This window comes from Cibotium barometz, chromosome 33 (assembly GCF_041138505.1).
Source record: "Cibotium barometz isolate CiBa-2024 chromosome 33, ASM4113850v1, whole genome shotgun sequence".
NCBI lineage: Eukaryota > Viridiplantae > Streptophyta > Polypodiopsida > Cyatheales > Cibotiaceae > Cibotium > Cibotium barometz.
In genome coordinates, this window is record NC_141078.1 from 17,990,701 (window position 1) to 18,012,812 (window position 22,112).

General features: G+C 43.3%; 1 protein-coding gene across 8 annotated transcripts in view; it reads left to right on the plus strand.

Moving 5' to 3' along the window:
- Positions 1-2,901: 2,901 nt before the first annotated feature.
- LOC147619370 (uncharacterized) overlaps positions 2,902-22,112 on the plus strand; it is an 87,442-nt gene continuing 68,231 nt past the window's right edge. For 3 of the 8 annotated variants that reach the window (XR_015261844.1, XM_086773002.1, XM_086773003.1), the window contains exons 1-3: positions 2,902-3,096; positions 3,207-3,324; positions 3,499-3,555. Coding sequence is in view for 7 of the 8 variants with exons in the window: in XM_086773002.1 (XP_086629128.1) it covers positions 2,986-3,096; positions 3,207-3,324; positions 3,499-3,555 (286 nt within the window). In the remaining variant the exon portion in view is untranslated. The remainder of the gene's footprint in view (positions 3,097-3,206; positions 3,325-3,498; positions 3,556-22,112) is intronic. The other 5 variants (XM_086772998.1, XM_086772996.1, XM_086773000.1 and 2 more) reach the window with 5 other exon arrangements.

Genomic DNA, 22,112 nt, shown 5'->3' on the forward strand with positions numbered 1-22,112 from the left:
TATAAATTAACAGTTAAAGTTTGATACTATATTATGAACTGAAACTAACGTGCAAATTAGTATATGCAAAATCTCTGATGATTTACTAGTTAAGTATTCACCTTGTGTAATTTTATTACTTGCATAAAATAAAATTGTTACTTGTCGATTCGTTTTCTTTTATAACTGATATTTTGCAGTCCAACCCAAGTAAGTTTCTCCAATTTTCATAATTTTAATCATTAACAAATTAAAACATCACATATGCTTGTAATATTTGTGTCCTTTTAGTATTTTGTAGCAAAGCTATCCAACACTTACAAGTAAGTGATTACCCTCTATAACTTAGTAAATAATTCTTTCAATATTTCTATGTAAGTTCTATCTTTCAGACAGTGATTCGAGCACCTTCCAAGTAAGCTTCTCATTCCTATCCTTACAATAGTGATCATACTTAAATATTTATGCGTAAAATTTCAAACCATATTACTATAAAAATCTCACACCCTCTCAAACAACTTTTCAACTCAAGATAAATTCAATAACACCACAAACGATGGAGGTATGTATATATTCACTTCCTTTTGTAAAACTTTTTCAAAAGCTTTTATGTAATATTTTTATAACCTACGAGCCTAATTAATAAACCATAGATTCAACATTAAGATTAGTTGAAATTCAGTAACTTAAATAAAATTTTAAGATAGAGAAACTTTGTGTCAGAATTTAAGTTTCAGAGGGAACTAGCCACTCCGCCTCAAACTTTTATTCTGAAGGAAGTGATATATGGAATTAATCTGGTGGTATGGGAAATTAGATTGGTTTATATACTTACTCCAGACACATTTATGCCTTCTATCTTTCACCATCCTATGTGTGTATGTGTAAGGCGCCTATGTTGTATGGGATACTTAGACTCGTCTCACATACATTCATTTGATTGGTTCATTGTATATGCATTATGTGTTGATCTAGTCTTCCACACCAATCATGAATCCATCCTCTCATGGATTTACACAACTAAGGACAATTGCAACCCGAGTAAGAGGGAAGGATATGAGAATTAACTCTTGTGTATTGGGAATTATATTATCGGGGACACCCGTGTGTGCTTGTTGATACATGTGTTTTGATTTTATGGTTGCCTATATCTCATGATGGTATTGGTGTTAATTGATGTGTTTAATTAATTATTTAATTAACGTGGATTATGTCTATGAGTATAGTTACCCACACCATACGAGGGTACCGATTGAGGTGTTGTATAGCATGAGGTGTGCAAGGGTATCGAATGAGGTGTCGCACTATACGAGGATACCGATTGAGGTGTCATATGGCATGAGATGTGCAAGGGTACCGAATGAGGTGTTGCACTATACGAGGGTGCCGATTGAGGTGTCGTATGGATGGTGGATTGAGTGGTGGCATGAAGATGTTAATCATGTATTAGAATTTTATGGCATTTTGTGTATATGATTTGTGATTTGATGATGAGTGCGAGGATCACCAATTTAGGTGTCGCACAACTTTTATTGTTGCATTCCATGTTCACCCTAGCCTTTGAGCCATACTTGGTTAATGAACCTCTGAGTTTGTTTGTGGTATTCCATGTCCATAAGAACAACTTAGTTTACCTTGCAGGTTATGAAATCGATAGCTACGAGCATAATCTTGTTGTTGTAACATTTTCTTCTACACAACTGAGGACAATTGCTTCCTCAAACAGGAGGACTGTTATAGGTATATATTTTATCATATTTTTGATGAATTAATAATCGTAAATAAATATGCTTAATTTAATGCGTGCAAGAATTGGCTAAATGAAATGTGCGAATGGAATCGGCTAAATGGAATGTGCGAATGTGCACAAGGTTATTATATATGTGTGCGAGTGTGCACAAAGTTATTTCACGTGTAAAGACCCAATAGCATTTATATTTGGGCAAAGGCTTTTATATGTACAAACCTTAGGAACTTTCATATGATTAATAATATGTGAAGCAATACCCGAAAGTGGGAAAAGCAAGCCCAAATTTGTACACACAACTATTATTAGCTCCTTGGGCTATTTTTATGAATACAATTCTCTAAATACTCATGTCATGGAAGTGGAGCTACATGCAGGAGGGGGGGAGATTGCACCCAATCTTGTCTTGTGTGGTATTTTCTATCCCTAACTCTTGTTGTTGCAAATTTAATTTTTGTTTACTTTATTCAATTGGTATTCAATTTTTAAAAGTGTTGAGCATGAGATAATTGATGAGTTATTTGAATTAAATAAATTCTTGCAAGTTTCTTTTAAATTCTATCTTCCTAGAAAATTAGATCCATGACAAAGAGAGAGAATCTGGGTGGTGTTTCCAGAGAAAGAGAGAGAGGCGTTTGCTCTTAGAAAATTTCACAAAATCGGGAAGATTGAGCACGTGTCAATCCTTTCCCACCTTAAGGTTTCAGGCTTCAAACCTAAAGTCCTCTACCACTTAACGAAATTATTTAATAGAAAAACATTTGGGACTCAAATTTCAATTTGCAACTTGCTATATTGAGGAAATATCCACTAGACATATTAAGTTACCTATGTGAATTTGCAGTTACTTTCTTTTTAGTCTCTTTTTTTTTTGGTGCTCGCTAATCTCATCATATTCCAAGATAAGTACACTCAAGAGATGATAGCACCTCTAAAAGTGCTTTTTGAAGTTTTCTTAAAGGCTAGAGATGTTTGTTTTTGTAGGTAAAAACATGGTGTTAGAGTGCAAGGGATCATGCAACATGTTTAGGCAGTTTCGGAGGGGTTTTTAAAAACTGTGTAGCTTGTGAACGTTTTACACTCCAACTCCAAGAAAATTACTGAATTGTGAGGAAGCCAAATTTTTCCTCTTTAAGGCAAAATGCAGTATGTAACTCAAGCATTTAGGAGAATGCCATATTTTTCATACTGGATAGAAAATGGTCTATTTCTTTTTTCACGGGAGTGAAGTTTTTAGCCAAACATAAAAGGCATTCTCGATGCACGGCGCGGGTAGCGCCATGGACAGCGCTAGTCTTGGTCAGGCCCCAAAATCACGTCTTGCGATTCCACAGCACCAATGGACCAACAAACTATCTACACTCTTCCAGGTAACTGCGTTCTGTTTTGGTTTTTGTTGTCCATTGCTCGCGCAGAGAGAGAGAGAGAGAGAGAGAGAGAGAGAGAGAGAGAGAGTAGGTGGCTTGGTTGTGCTTTGAAGAAGAAGAGCTCCCAACTTGTGAAGGGTGGCAGAAGAAGAGCTTCTGTGCTGCTATCAGCTGCTCATGATAACAACTCCAATGTTCAGCGCCACGTTATCATCACCGGTGGCAATTGTGGTGAGCTTGCACCTCATTTGTGGCTGTCTTAAGATATTTATGCATATATGTAGTTTATGTGTTATTCTTAGTGATGGTGGACTGCGTTTTTCTAGGGTTCGAACCCAGGTCCTTATTTGAATTGAGTCCAACTCCTTCACCACGCCTGACTACTTATTTTGCAATCTGCGCCAGGTATTGGGAAGGCAACAGCCACGGAATTGGCAAAGCGAGGCATGTCCATCACTCTGGGTCAGTATGATACCACCTTATCTTGGACTTTGCCAGAAAACAGGCGGGATTGATCAAGTTTAGATACTTCATGATACCAGTTTAAGAAAACATCAGCAGCTTTTCCAACCCACTGCCCATAGGGAGACCCTCAAGCTTTATTAGGATTGCCTAGGGTGGAGCAACATTGTCTCATTCAATGGGAGGTAAGAGGCAAGATGAACCTTTTTGGGGAAAAATGAGATAGATTTTCTGGACACAAGGAAAAGATACGGAAGAGAGGCATGGCTGTAAAACCATACTGGATGGTCCCCTCCAAAGTAGGTGGTATGAAGTATCTAGAAAACAACAAAAAGATCTGATGACATGTGGAAGAGGGAGCTCTAGAAGAGAGGAGAAATGCAAGAGTCTTGGGAGAGAGAGAGAGTGGGAGAGAGAGAGAGATTAAATTATCATCTTCAGGAATTGAGACCCAATCATGCGATTACAGGACGCCAGCCCTGTTTTACCCCCCACTATTGAAAAGCCTCTTTAACAGCCCAATCTCTCTGTCCATGATGACATTCAAGGGAAGGCCAGTTTCTAGCACCTTACCACTCTGTTGATGATTTGCTTGTTTATCTTGCTCATTTCCAAAGCCGGCTGTGTGCTAGATCTACTTGGCCTCCATAGACTCCATAAGCTCTTGCTTCAGTTACTTAAGTGGCATGGACGTAACGAACCTGGACTTGGGGAGAGGATAGCAGTTAGGGACAGTTGCGAAAACGCCACCTTGGTTTTTATCTTCCTTTGGTCCTCTGCAGTGGATTGTGGTAGATATGTCACAAAAGCCTGGTATTTTTTTCCCTCATTTCAAGCATACAATCTGTTGCATCCTGCAGGCAGTGATATTTCTAAGATACTATGCCAGATTTATTTCATGCACGTGGCACATTGCTAATTCACTCCTACAGTAGCATAACAGCAGTCAGTCGCTGCCACATGAACTGACCATTGTTGGCTCACGTTCCTTCATACATAGATGCAAATACTGTTAAGAATAGCCTTCCATATATATGAGTGTAGATTACGCACATCAAAAACGAAGTTTTCTACATCAATTGATTATTATTGGATGCATTATGCACATGCTGACTGTATGCAGAATACGCACTTAGACTGTTGACTCGACTTCTTGGAATGTGTAACAAGTCCGGGGGTTCACATGTGACTATCAATGCAATCTAGCACTAAAAATAAGGGCACATAATTTATCCACTTAAAACCACAGCCATACTTAAACACTAGACACCACAGTAGGGGCTGGAAAGATGGGTCAACCCCTCCTCTGAAGGATTTTATTCCATCAAATAAGCAAGCCTCGGTGATTCCCAGTCACTTAGCCTGATAGTTTCCAATCCACCCCACCCTGAGTGAGAATTCCCAAAGATGTTTTCCTATACTCTTCTGCCTTTGCGTAAGAGTCCAAGAATCAAATCTCTATGTCAAATCCTCACAAGAATACCACGCCCACAAGTGTTTGGGTGACCTGGGAAACTTTCTTCACATGATCCAATACCCTAAATGATTCTTCTCACATGGTCATGACAATGAGAAAAACCATGGGATAGATGCTTTTAGCCATAAAATTTATTTATAACCTGATTGCTGATAGCCACCACTTCACGCATGGTCATGACGATGAGAAAAACCATGGGATGGATGATACTAGTCTTACAGCCTGATTTGCTGATTTCCAGGCAATAGAATCCTTTCAGGTTAGTGAGGCAGTTTTAGGTGTTCTGGACGGTCTGTACAAGGCGTTCGTGCAGTTCATACACGTCGTACACTCGGGCGGCCACACTTTTAAAAAGTCCATAAATCTTGCTAAGTGTGAGAAATATTGAAAAATGCTTATAAATCTCGTAAATTTCAGAAATGGTGACATTTCTCCTCTCTTCGACAGCTGTCCTCAACTCTAAGTGGAGTCATATAATCCATAACTTCTTGGGACTATAACTTCTTGTATAGTCCCAAGATCCGAAACCATGAAGTCTTACATAGTTCAAAAGTTCACAACTTCCATAAAGAATGTCCATAGAAATCATCCATACTCCCAATTGGCCTTGCCAGATATTCACTGATACAAATAAACCATAAATCGAATACAAGCACAAGAGCCAATGGTATCGCCAAAGCTTCATCATAATCTTATATCAGATACCTATGAGAAAAACACACAGAAATTGAGACACAAATTTCTCTCCAATAATTGTGCACATGGAATCCTCGGAGACACCACGTGCACACGTGTGTGGGGGAGGTATCAGTTGGCCTTAGTTTAGAACCAAGCCACTATAGTATACAGGATGGTTGGTTGTTTTTCAAGAACCGACTTTCTCTGTCTAAATAGTACACATTACTCAAGGAAGGTCTATCTCCACCTTAGGGTATGATTTATTTAAGGCTATATAACCAAAAAGGCTTTAATAGCCTAAATTGACCCTTTTTTTCTCACAAGAATATAAATTAGATTAAGGTGGGTTAAGATTGAATATTTTATTAATTTTTTGAGATGGATAAAGTTTTTGCACATACCCTAAAACTAGAGAATTCATTGACTATAATGTAGCACATTAGCCTTACATCATATTGAAGAATTAATTTATTTTAAACACCATACACAATTAAGTTTTTTGCACATAGATTAATCTAAGGTGGTTAGGCTAAGAAAATTGACCCAACTTTAGAATTAAGAAGAATAGTCTAGACTTGAATCAATAATTGTAGAGAGAGAAAATGCACATGCACATGTAAATCAATAATGTTTTAGGATTCAAAATGAATAAATTCTTTATAAGAGAGATTAGATTTAAAGTGACTTAAATAATTGAATTTTAGGGATAAATTAGATTACTAATTATGCTATAGAGTTAAGAGAGAGAAAGTCACTTATTACATCATAAATAAAGGGTACGGATACACAAAATACCCAGACCGGAGTAGTTGGGATAATTGGTGCTCAAGCTCGCTCTCCAATGCCTTAGAAAGGCGGTAGGGGAACTTATTGGGAGGCTCTGAACCAGGAACCAACTCTATGCGATGGTCCTCAGGTCTACTGGGTGGAAGGTCGTCCTCAGGTCTACTGGGTGGAAGGTCATCTTGCAGCATAATGTTGTCGTATTGAGACAAAAGACCAACCATCCACTACGGGTGCTGTTTGAATTGCATTAGATTGAGAGCGGACATATATCAACGCACACTCTGCCCCTTTTCTTATGGCTCGTTGGGCCTGAATGTGGAAAATGAGTGGTATTTCAGGAATGCTCCAATCCCCGCGAATCATGATGGGCTAAGGAAAACATTCAACGATAGTGAGTGTCATGCCTCCAATCAAGAATGGGTGCATACTGTCTAAACCACTGGATCCCGAAGATCATGTCACACCCTATAAGAGGAGAAACAGGGAAATCCCGTTGGAATGTTGCCTTTTGAACCTGAAACTCAAACTACTGAGCTTTATGAGAGAGGTGTGTATGCAGACCATGTGTAAACCCGTCCACATCTAAATGATAAGAAACCAAGGTACAACTCATAAGGCCATGTGTATGATAAGAAACCAAGGTACAACTCATCTTGTTTGCCAACTGTGGAGAGATGGCATCCTCACAACTGCCCATGTCAAAGAGGACAATGAATTGCTATCCCCTTGCAGTGCCTTAGGCACGGATGAGAGCCTTCTTGTGTCCCTTAGTCTCACCCTCTTGCATATCATCAAATATTACTGGTGGCACCGAATTCAAAGCGGACAATAGTTGAACGGCATTAGAGGCTGATGTGGAGGTGTGGATGGGCTGCTATGGCCGCTACTGTGGAAGTGGATGCCTTGGCAGACTTTTCACCCTGAAACTTAGTGCAATCTTTCTTCCCCTATCCCACAGGTGGCAGAAGAAACAACGGTTCTCTGCCCTGGACCGTGTCTGTTCATCCGGTTGGAGGTAACCTCTAGTGATGCCCTCCTTAGCTTTTTCTCAGGAGTCTTCTTTGGCATAGAATCTTTCTAATTGCCTGATTGACCCTGAGAATTTTTCTTTTGGTCCTTTTGGTCTTTGTTGTTTTGAGCCCCCTTACCCTGGGTAGATGACTGTTGGGTAGATGATTGCTGGTGGGGTGTAGGATTAGACTATACTTGCTTGGGCTTACCTCCGTTCAGCATGAGTTGTTGATTCGGAGCGAGGGTCAGTGCCCATGCATAAGTTTGAGGCTCAAAATTCCTAACTGGGTACCTAATGTTTGTGTCTAAACCTCTAATGAACTGTTTTAGCTTATCTTCTTCCGATATACCCAACTGCTATGTTGTGGTAATGACCTTGTTGGAATAGGTCAAAACAGGGGAACCACCTTGATTGAGTTTGTAAAACTCGTCCTCAAGATTGGTCATATACTGTGGTGGAAGAAAACGGGCCTTGAGGTCAGCCACGAAAGTAGCCCAATCAAATTGGAATTGGCTTGTGAGGGGGTCTGTGTGAAGTTGTGACCAATGCTGCCACCGAGTAACAGCTTTCCCAGCGAGTTGGGGTGCTACCACATGGACCTTGTCTTGTGGATCTGTAATTTTAGCTCATGGAAAATGTGCTTCAAATTGATGAATGAATTGAGTAACAGTAGCATAATCACACTTACCAAAATTTGGAGAGGTTCGTATGACGGTGGTGGTAGGGGCGGTGGAGGACGAGGTATTTGGCACCATCTTGGGGAGGGATGCCAGAATCTATGCCATCGTATGCAGATGCTCCTAGTTGAGTCTTCGGTTGGCGGCTTCTCGACCGCGCTGGTCTTTCTCATACTTGCGTGTGGCTTCCTTCGCACGTCTTTGTTCTGCGTCATTTTTTTCTTTTTCATCTTTTCTTCTTGCTTCTTCACGTCTTTCGTCGTCTTTTCTTCTTTGTTCCTCTAGACCAAAGAACATTTGTGCTGGATTTGACAGGCCTTCTTTTGGCTTATCTTTTTCTGCGGCAAGCTGCATCTTCGATGAATTTTTTTGCTCCATCATGATTCTTAGGAACTCTTCTCTGCTTGGGGGAAGCGTACTTTCTTTTGGTGTATCGCTTTGGAAACTTTGTGCCTCCATAACCTCCTGCTGGCTTTCTTCTTGATGCGATGTCTCTCCCGACATGGTGGAGGCCTGGGTGTTTTTCCCATACTCCAGTATTACCATCCACTGGATGCTCTCACTTCTTTAGGTAGTTGAGTCGGGTCCCCATTCTGATTCTTTGATACCAATGTTACATGCACTGAGGTTGATCGTGGTAATGCACAATAGGGCCTTCTTTATACCTTTATGTGGTGAGATCTTTAGCATCCAATTCACAGAGTAGAGAGAGAAGAGAATAAAAGAGAAGTAGACGACATAGTATTGGGTCCCAATTTACCCACTACCACCATGGCCCCCCCCCTCCCCCCCCCCCCCCCCCCCGCGGGCCCGGCCCGGCCCCCTTCCCCTTTCAAGGAGGAGTATTTGCTTATAAAAATTCTTCGGAGAACTGCTGTACGATGCTTGAGAACAAGCGATATGATTGCCCAACGCAAGGACGAGGAAGAACGTACGTTGGTTGTGTATCCACCAATCCAAGGGCTCCGTAGAAGACTCTTCAGGGCCACTTATGCAAGTCCAGATAGCTGTAGGACTGCACATATGCTGGCTGATAATGGAAGAGGAGCTTCAATGACAGCCTCGAGAGGAAGGAGTTTTTCTGCCAATTTACTACTGAAAAATGTCTCACTGCTTGAGACTTTACTGAAAATCTGAATGATTAATGCTGAATTTAGGTGACTGCTTATATATGGAACTAGCTGCTGGTCGGTTCATACCAGTTGCTGTCGGTCAGCAGACTTGGACAAAAAACATAGTTTAGCAACAATAAATGTTGCGCTTTTTGCTTTTGCTGCCCCTGAGGCCTGGCTGACTGATAGCACCCTGGCCGACCTGATGCTGAATGGTTTGATGCTGGCTGACTGATGCACTAAGGCATCTATTGCTGGCCGACTGCAAGTATGGGTACCTACAGGCTGCCGACTGGCTGCCTTTACCCCCTATGGCCTGTTTTTTCCCCTTATGGGCTGGCCCATAGTTATATCTACGATGCAACTACATGCTTGCTAATGCAACTACATGCTAAGGCTGAGTGCTAAATGCACCTATCTGATGAATTCTCCAAGTGGGTTAAGAGGACTGACTCCAAACTGACCTGTATGGCTCGGAGACTGACCACAATGGGGTCCTAACATACGACAAATATTCCTAGAAAAAGGTTTTACTTCTGAACAAATGTTGCATTGATGATCATGCCAGTGTGTCACTGTGTACCCGAGTGCAAGGTGCATGTGACACCTGGGGATCCTCATGCAACAATTTCAGCTCTGCTTCTTTGGCATACAAATGCCTCTTGACATGCTCAATCTCAGCCCTTAACACATTAGGGTCTTCCTCATACATTTTCTCTTTCCCACGAGAGTGCTGTCCCATGTGTTTAGCCACTTCATGGGCGGAAGGCATGTACTTGTTTTGCAAAGCATCTGATGCATGGGTACGAGTTGAATGGCCACGAGAATTCGGCACTTCCTGGCTGTCCGTTGTGTATGACGGCAATTTCACATGGTATCCTAAATGCCAAACGATTGTTTCCCCACTAAGGAGAGGGAAACAACGGTGCTCTGATACCATTGTAATACACCAGGCTAGGTGTGACGTTCCTGGATATTGTCTTGTGAAATAGATAGCACGTCAACACTTAAGCAATGGACATTGCATCAAAGTAAATAACAAAGCTGAAATTAGAACTGCACAATGACATCACTTCTGGGGCCGCGAACGGGGCAACCCCCCCTCAATATTGAGTATATTATTGGAGTATTTTAATTTGTACAAAGTTCCAAAATCTTGCCTGGGCCTTGCCAAATAATCCAATGCAATGCAAGCATGAAGACCAGTTACCCAAACAAAAGTATGTCGGAGTAGACTATCGATGTCGGACTCATCGAATGAGTCAAAGTAGCTTGGCCACCAATCTCATATACCTAGAGGGGAGTGAACGCGAAAATTGTCGTTCCGAGACCACGCACAAATAGGCGCTCTTGTACTAGAGCTTGACTCACACCCTCGTAGAGACCATACGTGGCTCAAGCCTCCCTAGTGTGAGTACTCAAACAAGTACTTGCACATGTACAAGTATACGAGCAGGTATTGGTACTTGGTGTCAATAGCAGTTACTCAAACAGGTAGGTTTCAGCATGTACTTGTAGGCGTAGTTAGGTTTTTAGCTTGTACTTTGCAAGTATAGTTAGGGCTTTAGCTTGTACTTGCAGGTACAATTGGGTTTTAGTAGGTATAGTAGATACATAGTCAGGTATAGCAAGTACATCAGGCGGCTACAAGTACAATAGGTACATAGTCAGGTACGATAGGTACAATAGGTGGCTACATCAAGTACAAGTACACAACAGGTACAACAAGGTACAGAGCAGATACAATAGGTCCAGTAGGCAGCTACAACAACAGGTATACAATAGGAACACAGCATGTACACCAGCCAAGGGGAAATCTTGTGTGTGAGAGAGAGAAAGTCGACTTGTAGAAGGATAGCCCAGCAATGATGTGCTTCTTTTCCAATGAGAGAGAGAGAGAGAGAGGGAGAAGCACTCGTGGGATAGGTTGGTGAAGGGGGATGGAAGGGGTCCAATCCTCGCCTGCCACGTGGTAGTGCCCCCTTAAGTATAGGGTGGGCACTGCCCAAGCCATTAAATGGCCTCACGTGGATGAGAAAGGGAGTGAGGGTGCCCACGAGGCTGGCTAGACAAGAGTTAAGGAACTGGGCCTCGAGCACTTGCCAACGGGCAGCCCAGTATTTAAAGTGACTGTGGACTCCTAAGGTTATAAAACCTTTGCAAATAAAAATAAGGTTAGAAATGATACTTACCATGTGTTCACATGCCACAAACTCAGCCAAAAGACATCGCATTCGCATGGTTCACGGGTGGGCGTCCCTTGCAAATGGTGACATTCTCCTTCCGGCATTCTCACTTTGGCACATACGTACATAATTCTGACACAGAGTCGAACTCTTGAAGAGTTTGCATCCATCTTCTTTTCCTCATATTGAGATCACTTTGAGTGAAGATCCACTTTAAGCTCCTATGATCAGTTATTAAGGTGAATTTTTGCTCAAGAAGATAATGTCACCATGTAAACCGGCCTCGGTCTTCAGACAAAACCAAAGGGCGGTGCAAAAACAAACACTCGCACATAAAACACTTCCTCACCCATGGGAACCTCGAAAAGGGAAACAACCAGGGGGAGCTAGAGTGCTCCTGCAAATAGTACAAGGATACTGATTGGCCCCAAAACGCAGTGGCGCCCCTTGCGGTATTTCTTTACTTGGAACAAAATTTGAGTACAAATTACAACTTGTAGAATCGTCTATCAATAGGATCCCTCGAAGCTTTCACCCAGGACTTCCAAATAAGAACTCTTGTTATTACAGCAAAGCATTCCATAGAGAAGGCACACCTGTACAACATCTCCTTGCTTGAAAAGGTCTTCTCCATCTCTACCATGGATTCCACAAACCCTTTCCCAAACATCAGTAGGGCTGTACCAAACCATATGTCCTTCCCTATAGTCACAGCTTGCATGAACCTCGAGAAAACTAGAACCTGTTCACATGAATCCAGAGACATGCTTTCCATATGAAACCAAAGACCTGTATCCGATAAACCATAGACCTGTATCCCATAGCCATAGGCCTGTTTCCTTGATACCAAAGTCCTGTTTCCTCTTGAAAAACTAATGTCCTGTTTCCATGTGACAGATATGCCATCCAAGCACGGTTGCCAAAACCTAGAGAGAGAAAAGATAGAGGACGTGTCAAGCAATCCCTGAATACACATAAGTCCAAGACGAAGAGCAACAACACATCGCTTCCAAGAACATCATCCTTTGCATCTTAGCTTGATCCTCTGTATCCCAATCCCGTAAACAAGGCCTGCAATCCACGATGAGAGAGAGAACAATATCCACGCACTAGGGATTGCAATCCACAGAGAGAGGGAGAGAGAGAGAGAAAGAGAAACTGATCTCTAGTCTCCACCCCTGCTTCCATTATTGGCCGTGCACTCCTCTACCCGTGAAGAGAAGATGAAAGAGAAAACTGCACTCTGAATTTGGCGCCACTTGCAGTTCCTCTTACTTGCCAAGAGAGAGAGAGAGATAAACCTCTCGGCTGTGCGTTTTCCTGCAGCCCATCTGCTTGTGAAGAGAGAGAGAGAGAGCTGTTCAGCTGTGCGCTCTTGTGGCCGCCTACAAACTGCCCATCTTGCACTCTCTGCTGACCAGTTCGCCTGGTGCTCGTAGCCCTACTGGCGCTCGCAGCCCACCTGGCTGTTTCCATGCGCGTAGCAGCCTGGCGTCCGCACGTGGCCTGCTCCACGGTGATGCGCCCTCGTGAACCACATGCCACATGATGACCACCCGACGACCTGCATACGATTCCGCCACCCTTCGCTCCTTTATAAAGATGCGATTCCGCTTTTTCTCCAAAGGCCAAAAGCAGAGTTAGCAAAAACGCATGCTTATATAAAAATAATAATAATATTTTTTTAAGCCTTCAAAGGTTATTAAACCTTATAAACTTTAAAATCCCTTTTGTCCCCTTTCATACTTGGGCTGGCCACACATATGGGTTTCCTTTTTATATCCAACTGATGCCTGTCCACACTGTCCATCCCGTGCCCGTGCCCACCTGCTTGTTGTCCAGAGGGAAAAACACAGGGTCGTAACACACCAAAGCTTTAAAGCATGCACTATTGCAAGTAGTTGTTAGTCATGGATAGCATAATTTCTCTCGTGTGGCCTCAACTTTTAGGATTCATTTGCTATGGGACGTCTGTCTTGCATTAGGATTCACCAATAGCAAATCCATTGGCATCGGTGATAACTTCAAAAGGCTTGCCAAACTCTGGTAGCTTCAAAACAAGATTTGTTACCAACACAACCTTTACCTTATCAAAGGTGCTTTGGCACATAGGGGTCCATCGAAATGGAGTATCCTTCTTCTCTCTCTTCCTTTGTCTATGCTTCCGCCTGGGCATACTCCAACACCTATGAGGAATCAAATGATTACAAAAGGAAGTGATCTTGCCTATTTATAGGCTACTAATTATCCCTATGCTGCAGCCCAATGCAGCATAGCTGTCGCCTACGTCTTTGGACAAATCAAATGCAAAAATAGACATAAATGCCAAATCGCCAGTGAATGTCCTCCAATTGCCTTGTGTAAAATCCTAATATTAACCTTGGATGTTTACTGTTCCAAAAGGTGGATTAGCATGTCCACATGTTTGAAAGAGTGCACAGAGCGGAAGCAAAGGGGCACTAGAGTGTGCTGAATAGAGAGTGCAAGAGAGAGAGAGAGAGAGATATGGAGCAACTATGCTGAATATAGTGAAGCAAAACAGTCCCAAGCAAGAGACACTAGAAGTCTCATAAGTGAGGGAGCAAAATATGTACATGTCGTGTGCATCATAGATGCCATGGACATTCTCAGGACTAGATCCAGAAGAGGCAGCCAGATAAAGAGAAGAACCAGAATTTAGGAACCTCAGTTGTAGCATCTGTGGTTGACTTGGAGCAGGACAAACTGGGATCATGGAGGGGTGATGCAGTCGGCTGGCTGCCAGGAAGTACTGTCGGCTGACATCAGCAGTGCCAGAAGTGTGTCGGCTGCAGGACAGGAGGTGTCGGCTGCCCATAGACATGGTCGGCTGAACCAGCAGATAAGGGCAGCAGCAGGCGCAAGGAGGAGGAGTCGGATGTATTAAATAACATTTTATGCATTTATTTCTGGCCGACCAGCAGTCGGCCAGTTCCCCATGGATTTCAAGGGGCTATAAATAGCCCAAGTGCTCATTGTTTTAGTCATTCACTCCACTAGGGGTGTGAGTCATTAGGGGTCCCATAGGGGACAGATTTTGGTGTGTTACCACCTTTTATGTAAGGCAGCCCATGGCTGCAGATTTAGGTACCTTTTTGTACCATAGAATATACTGAATTTCCAGCACTTCTCTCTCTCTCTCTCTCTCTCTCTCTCTATATCTGCGTTTTGCATCAGATGGTTTCCAAGAGTGTTTAGGGATGAAAGAAGGCTCCCAGAGCTTCCGCGCGTTACATTGGTATCAGAGCATCAGGCTCAGCAAAGCTAAACACTGATTCAGTCCCAGATGATGGTGTACAGGTCCAAGGTACAGGAAAGTACACGGATTCAAAGCCCAAGGCAAGGAACACAGATCGGGAAGAACTCCCAGGAAATCCTAGTCTTCCTATGGAGTGACAGTCCCATAGGTAAGACACAGTTCCAAGCACGAGCCTCCCTATGGAGTGACAGTCCCATAGGCAAGACACAGCACGAATACTAGCTCTTCCATGGCGTGACAATCCCATGGATAGAGCACAGTCCAGGTCATACACGAGTGGCACCAGTCTGGCTCCCGTCCATACGACACCATCCTGTTAACACGGGTGGCACCAGTCTGGCTCCCGTCCATGTCAGCAAAATACTGGCCTCTTCACATGAGACACCGAAAGAGCTGTCGGCTGAACCAGATAAGAACACAGGCGGCTGCAGGCGCATCTGCATTTATGGATTTTATGAGTGACCAGTTTGCTGGCCGACCGGCCAGCACTTTGTTGGTCCAAGAGGCCTATATAAAGGCATGAAAGCTCATTGTTATGATCATTCAACTCCCTATGAGTTGGGTCCTTAGAGTAGGACAGATTTTGGGTGTATACCACCTTTTATGTAACGCAGCCTATGGTTGTAGATTAGGTACCTTTTTGTACCATAAGAATATACTGAATTTCCAGCATCTCTCTCTCTCTCTACTCTCCCTTCTGTCTGTGTTTTTGCATCAGCATGTTCTAGATGGTGTTTAGGGCTGAAAGAAGACTCTCAAAGCTTCGGCGTGGTACAGATTCTGAGGTAGCCCTTGTCTTATTGTCGTGCCTCGAAAGAGGTTACTTTTGGTTTAAGTGGCAGGAAGCGTGTGGAAAGACTTCGTGGCCCTCCTGTCTGTGTAGGGGCACTATTGCATCCTTGCAGTCTATTTGGTATCATACTTGGGAAACTGATAGAAAGCGATTCCGGGACACGGAAAATTCTTTTCTTTCTGAAAAGGTGGAAGATACATTATGGCCAACCAATCTGATCATTTTGTGGAGGACTCTATCACCCGTATTCGCTGCATGTGGGAAGAAGATAGAGACAGGGATCATGTTGGGGCTTTGGCGGATAACGATCCACCGTTGTCTTGCCGGGGCTAAGGATAGGCAGGATATTGATGCCTTGATGAATGAGCTTGAAGTGCTTCGTGCTTTGCAAAGAGATCCTGATGTACAGAGGGTCATTGAATCAAAGTCTCATGTCTAGGCTGATGTGGTCACTTTTGATGCAATCGCCCAACAGATGGGAATCGACAAACCACGAGAGTTGGCTGTTGCTTATTTAAAAAGCCGTAGTGATGTTGTTTCCGATGATGAGAGCAAGTGGGTCTTCATACGGCAGCCTCGCAGGCTATCTCGTGAAGGGAACTCCGATGATGTTGTGAGAGGGCATGCAGCCTGCACCAGTGATGTGAGAGGGCATGCAGCCCGCACCAGTAATGTAAGAGGGCATGCAGCCCAAGCAAGTGATGTAAGTGGGCATGCAGCCCGAGCAAGTGTTTTGAGCAGCCCATGCAACAGATACGAGGGGGCATGCAACCCGAGGAGATGTACATCGACATGCAGCTCGTGGGGATGATGAGGGTTTTTCAGCCCATTTGAGAGATGCAGAAGATCTTCATGCATTGTCGGTGGTGTCTCCACCTTCTATGTTCTTGCTCCTAAAGTTCCATCTAGAGTGGAAGGTGTTACACGGGAATCAGCCCTAGATCTGGGTACTGTCGCCATCGTAGACATGACAAGGAGGATGATGTATTAGAGCGTCGGGATGCTCGTCATAGCAAGAAGGCCAAAGAGTTCAAGTCAGGGGACAAGGACATCAAATTTGAGAGCTATAATGGAAAGTTGGATACTACCAAGGCACTTGCTTTCATAAGGCAATTTGAAATAGCCTTTTGCACTGAGGAATTTACCGAGAAATCTATGCTCAGGCATGTGGGTATGCATCTTAAAGAGACTGCAAGTGATTGGTGGATGGCAAGGCTTTTGGATAGGACAGTTGCGCGTACATGGAGTGCATTCAAAGAGCAATTTTATGATCAGTTCCTTCCTCCTCACTTCGAGAAGGATGTACGAAAGAAATGGGATTGGCTAACACAGGATGAAGGCGAACCTGCTTCCTCTTATGTTTCAAAGTTTTGGCGGATTCTTCTCAAAGTCACACCTTTCATGACGATTAGTGAGGATGAGAAGAAAAGAAAGTTTGAGTCAGGGCTGCAACGAATCATTCAAAAGAGCCTTGCAGTGTATCCCCACAGCACCTTACAGGAGCTCATATACTCGGCCACTATTTCTGAGGAGTTGCATGGTAAGGGAGTGTCAAAAAGACAAGAATTCAGCTCATACAAGGGAAAATTCAGAGCTGGAAATGAGCAGAAAAAGGGTGGACAGCCACCTAAGATTATGCCGAATGAGTCCAAGGATGCAAAAGGGGGCTCAGAGGGGTAAAAAGGATGATTCTAAGCTGTCCAGACAGCATATTTTTGATTGCATGAGAGGGGAAGTGTTTCACATGTGGGAGCAAAGATCACATGAAAGCTCAATGCCCCCAAAATCTCAAAAAGAATAATGTGCAGGATGCCAAACCAAGTGTAAATGTTATACCCGATGTTCAGGGTAACACTGCACATGAACCAAAGAGCAGAATCTTATGCAAAGCTTGGGGCAAGTTAAAGGACCAAACATCTTTATTCCTTTTTGATAATGCCTCAACAGATATGTTGTCTTTGAGAGCAAGGAAGTTAAGGTCACTCCCATCATTGGAAAGCTTCGCATACAGATACATGGATATTTGGATCATGAAGACTTCCTCGTGGCACCACTTACGAGATGTGATGTGATACTTGGGATGCCCTAGCATTATCGTTTGGATCCCAAGATTTTGCACAAAGAAAAGAAAGTTATGTTTACTCATAGGGGTAGGGAAGTTTGTATTGATGCGGGTAGTACCGGGAGTATCATTCCCATTGTAAGCCATATATCTATTTCAAAGGCAATAAAGAAATTAGCTTGTTCTTACTTGGTCTTTGTACGTGATAATGTTGAGCATGATGTTGTAACTCCCATAGATCAAGATAAGATTGTTTTCTTAAGTGAATATGCTGATTGTTTTGCTGATTCACTACCAGGACAGTTACCCCCAGAGAGGCCAAAGGATCATTGTATTGATATAATCTCTGGGAGCTTCTCCTAACTGACCTCCTTATAGGGTGAGTACTATCCAACAGGAGGAAATCATGACTCAAGTAAATGATTTACTTGAGAAGGGGTTGATAAGGCCAAGTTCTTCGCCTTATTGTTCTCTAGTTTTACTTGTGCATAAAAAGGATGGGACATACAGAATGTGTGTTGATTATAGAGCCCTTAACAAGATTACTATCAAGAACAGGCTTCCGATTCGTCGTATCGATGATATTCTTGATAAACTTGAAGGAGTTGCTTGTTTCAGTCGCATTGATCTTAAGTGTGGCTACCATCAGATTCGAGTGGTACCTCAAGATGTGCACAAAACGGCTTTTTGAACATCATTTGGATTATATGAGTATTTGGTTGTGCCATTTGGACTTACAAATGCTTCCGCCACTTTCAATAGAATGATGGACATAATTTTTAGACCTCATTGCAAGTTCACAGGAACTTTCTTTGATGATATTATCATTTTTTCAAAGAGTGAGGCTAAACATAAAGAGCATATTGCCATTGTTTTTGAAGAGCTAAGGAAACATAAGCTTTTCATCAATGGGAAGAAGAGTGAATTCTTCTTGTCAGAACTTCACTATTTAGGGCATATTGTCTCCAAAGATGGAGTACGCATGGATCCCACAAAGATTCAAGCCATCAAGGATTGGCCAGAATTGCAGAATGTGCATCAAGTTAGGAGCATAGTACTACTATGGCTGACATATATATGCACCTACAGGATGAACACTTGTTGAATTCTCCACAATGGGTTAAGAGGACTGACTCGACACTGACCTCTATGCTGGGAGACTAACCTACGTAGCTCGTGCCTGACATGTCCCGGACTGGGGCTCACAAAGGGGTCACGACATATGACAAAATATCCTAACACGTACTACTTATGTACATGATTCTTGCATTGTTGATGAGCCAGTTTGTCCCTGTGTACCACATTGCATGGGTGCAGGTGACATTCCCTTTCATAGCTTCGAGATAGTCCGCCAATAACTGTGGATACTCGAGGAAGAATTCTTCATCTAGCCAAATGGCTTCATGGGGTCCTCGGTCTTTGAACTTTGTATAAAATTGGGGAAGACGTCATTTGAAACCATACTTCCAACGATGTAGAAGGATCTGCTCAGGCTCTATTACTTTTGCTTCATTAATCATTTCTGGCTGCTGCTCTTTTGGAACATTCTGCAATGAAGGTCCAATGTAAGGCTTTAACCACGAGACGTGGAAGACGTTAGGCATCGTCCAACTGTTTGGCTGCCTCATACGGAGTTGTGCCAACACTGGATGAGTGTGTCATTGAGAATCGCCTGTGCCAACAGGAGATGAAGCTCCCACTTTGACTGCTGATTATGGTAGTACACTTTAAGCACATCGAAAGCCAACTGATTATAACTCTAGGTTTGGCCATTGGTCTAGGGATGGACTGCACTAGACAATTGCAATTTGGTACCAAAGTTGTCGAACAGAGCTCGCCAAAAGTGAGATGTAAACTTTGGATCGCGATCTGAAGTAATGCTCTGCGGCAAACCACAATTTGGATACCAATGTCAGAGAAAAAGCCGGGCTATATCTTTTACTGTGGCCATCTGCTTGCATGGTATAAGCATACACAATTTACTAAATCTGTCAACTATCGTCATACACTGAGTATTCAGAGATCCAGTAGATGCGGGAAGGGGTCCAACAAAATCCATCGAAATGTCGCTAAACGGACCCTCAGGAACGGGCAATCGCTGAAGCAACCTTGCTCGTTTGGTATGAGGTACTTTCACTTTTTGACATTGGAACATGTGAAAACATAGTTGTACACGTCCCTGCGCATCTTCGGCCAATAAAACGATCTTTCTAACTTCTCCAAGGTCAATGACTACCAATAAGGGAATCATGGGCATCATGGAGGAGTGTTGGTCTTTTCTCCATGAGAACATAGAGTCGACCCTTGTAAAAGAGCCAACCGTCCTGAATGGTATAATGACCCGGTTCTGAATAAAGGGCCATACTATAAGGAGTTCCAAATTTTGGACAATCTATATAATGTGTCTTCATACGGTCTAAATTTTTTCCTTTTATCTCTAGCACAGTGGACTCTTGTACTGTCTGAATACTACCTTTGCGACTCAGGGCGTTTGCTTCAGGGTTGTGCTTACCCGGTATGTACTTAATCATTTTGCCAAACTGTTGGAACAAGTGACTCCACCGGTGCTGTCTATCGCTCCATTGGGCACTTGGCATAGTTTGCAACCACTTCAAGGCTTGGTGGTTTGTCTTCACAGTCAATTCCCTTATATAAAGAAAAGGTTTCCAATGTTTCAAGGCCGTGATAACCCCTAGTAACTCTGTCATAGTAGACAGAATAATTTTTTTCTGCATCATTTAACTTTCTGTTGTAATACGCCACGGGTCTGCCTTCTTGTTGCAAAATTGCTCCTATGGCAAGATTACTGTAAACCGGCCTCGGTCTTCAGACAAAACCAAAGGGCGGTGCAAAAACAAACTTGCACACAAAACACTTCAACACCTTTGAGGACCAAGAAAAGGAAAACAAACAGGGGGAGCTAGAGTGCTCCTGCAAACAGTACACGGACGCCGATTGGCCCCAAAATGCACTGGCGCCCCTTGTGGTATTTCTTTAATTGATTATAAGAGCTTTGATTACAATAAGGCTAGAAACTCAGCCGTCACAGTAAAACTCTTGAAGCCTGCAAAGACCCTGCATCATGGCTTCATATCCACTCGGCATCCACAAACAAGTCCAGCCATTTTTCACATCAAAAGACTCTCACACATTGAGTTTGCATACAGAAGCTTTCTCCCACAATCAGGGTTGCCACAACCATCCATAGCCTCTCACCCTATGAACAGCATCACACCCTGACACATCCAGTGCTTCTGCATCACAACACAGACTCCCAAACTGTCTCCCAAAAGAGAACTCGCATCACAGCACAGCATACCATACAGTCGACACACCTGTACCAACCCTCTCTACCTTCCAAGGGTACTATCCATCTCTGTCATGCATTCCCTGTCCCTTGTCCAATCAGTAGCAAGGCTGTACCAAACATGTGTCCATTCCTGTACCTTTTGCTTGCATGTGACCTATCGTCTGGAGAACCATAAACATGTTTCCTCCAGAAACCTACGACCTGTTTCCACGTGAAACCCTTAGGCCTGTTTCCCTTTGAAACCTTTGTCCTGTTTCCATATAGAACCATTCATAGCACCATTCAACAATAGTGCCAACAACGGCATACATCTAGTTACATGTTCCCTCATGAAACATCTGGAAACATAGAGATGCCCATAACTGTAGGTCCCTCTGTTCCTTTCCAGCAGGAAGAAAACGAATCTGCTCCATGAGCATGCAGCCATGCAAGCTTGCATCACTCCCATGCCAAGGAACACATTCAATTGACCTATACCTACAGCCGGAAACCCTAGCACATAGCTGAATTTGCTGCCAAACAAAAACAGCCCATAAAAAGTCCTATAGGCGCCTGTATACTCAGCCACACAGCAGCCAACCAATCCTTTGAGAGCCAAAAAGAGAGAGAGAGAAGTAGGCCTGTGTCTCTGCCCTCTAGAGCAGCACAGCAGCCGACTTTAATCTCCTAAAAGCATGTAAACAAGTACTAGGCTGTGCCTCTGCACTTTGCAGCACAGCCCGACTGTAGCTCTTTCAAGAAGCAACCTGTGACCAGCAGCGCAGATCTCCCACCAGCTGTTTTTCCAGGATTGAATCCAGCGCTGCTCACCTACAGATCTTCCAAAAGCCTGTATCAGCCCTCAGCATGCAGCTGACAGTCTTTGGAGAGAGAAAAAGAGAGAGAGAGAGGACATGCACCGCAGCTCCAGCCCGCCGTCTCCTGCTCTTCAACCCTCCCCCTTTTAACCAATAGGGAGGCATCTGAAAACAGCCCGCCAGCCCCCTTTTCTCCCAAAAAGCAAGAGGAATAGAGAGAGGCGTGTCCACCCTCCAAAAGTGGAGTACCTCCCAAATTAGCTTTTGGGCCCACCAAAGGTTATAGAACCTTTTAAATTAAAATCTCTTTGTCCCCTTCACACTTGGGGTTGTCCACACATGGGTTTCCTTTTCAACTCCAAACTGATGCCATTCACACTGTCCACCATG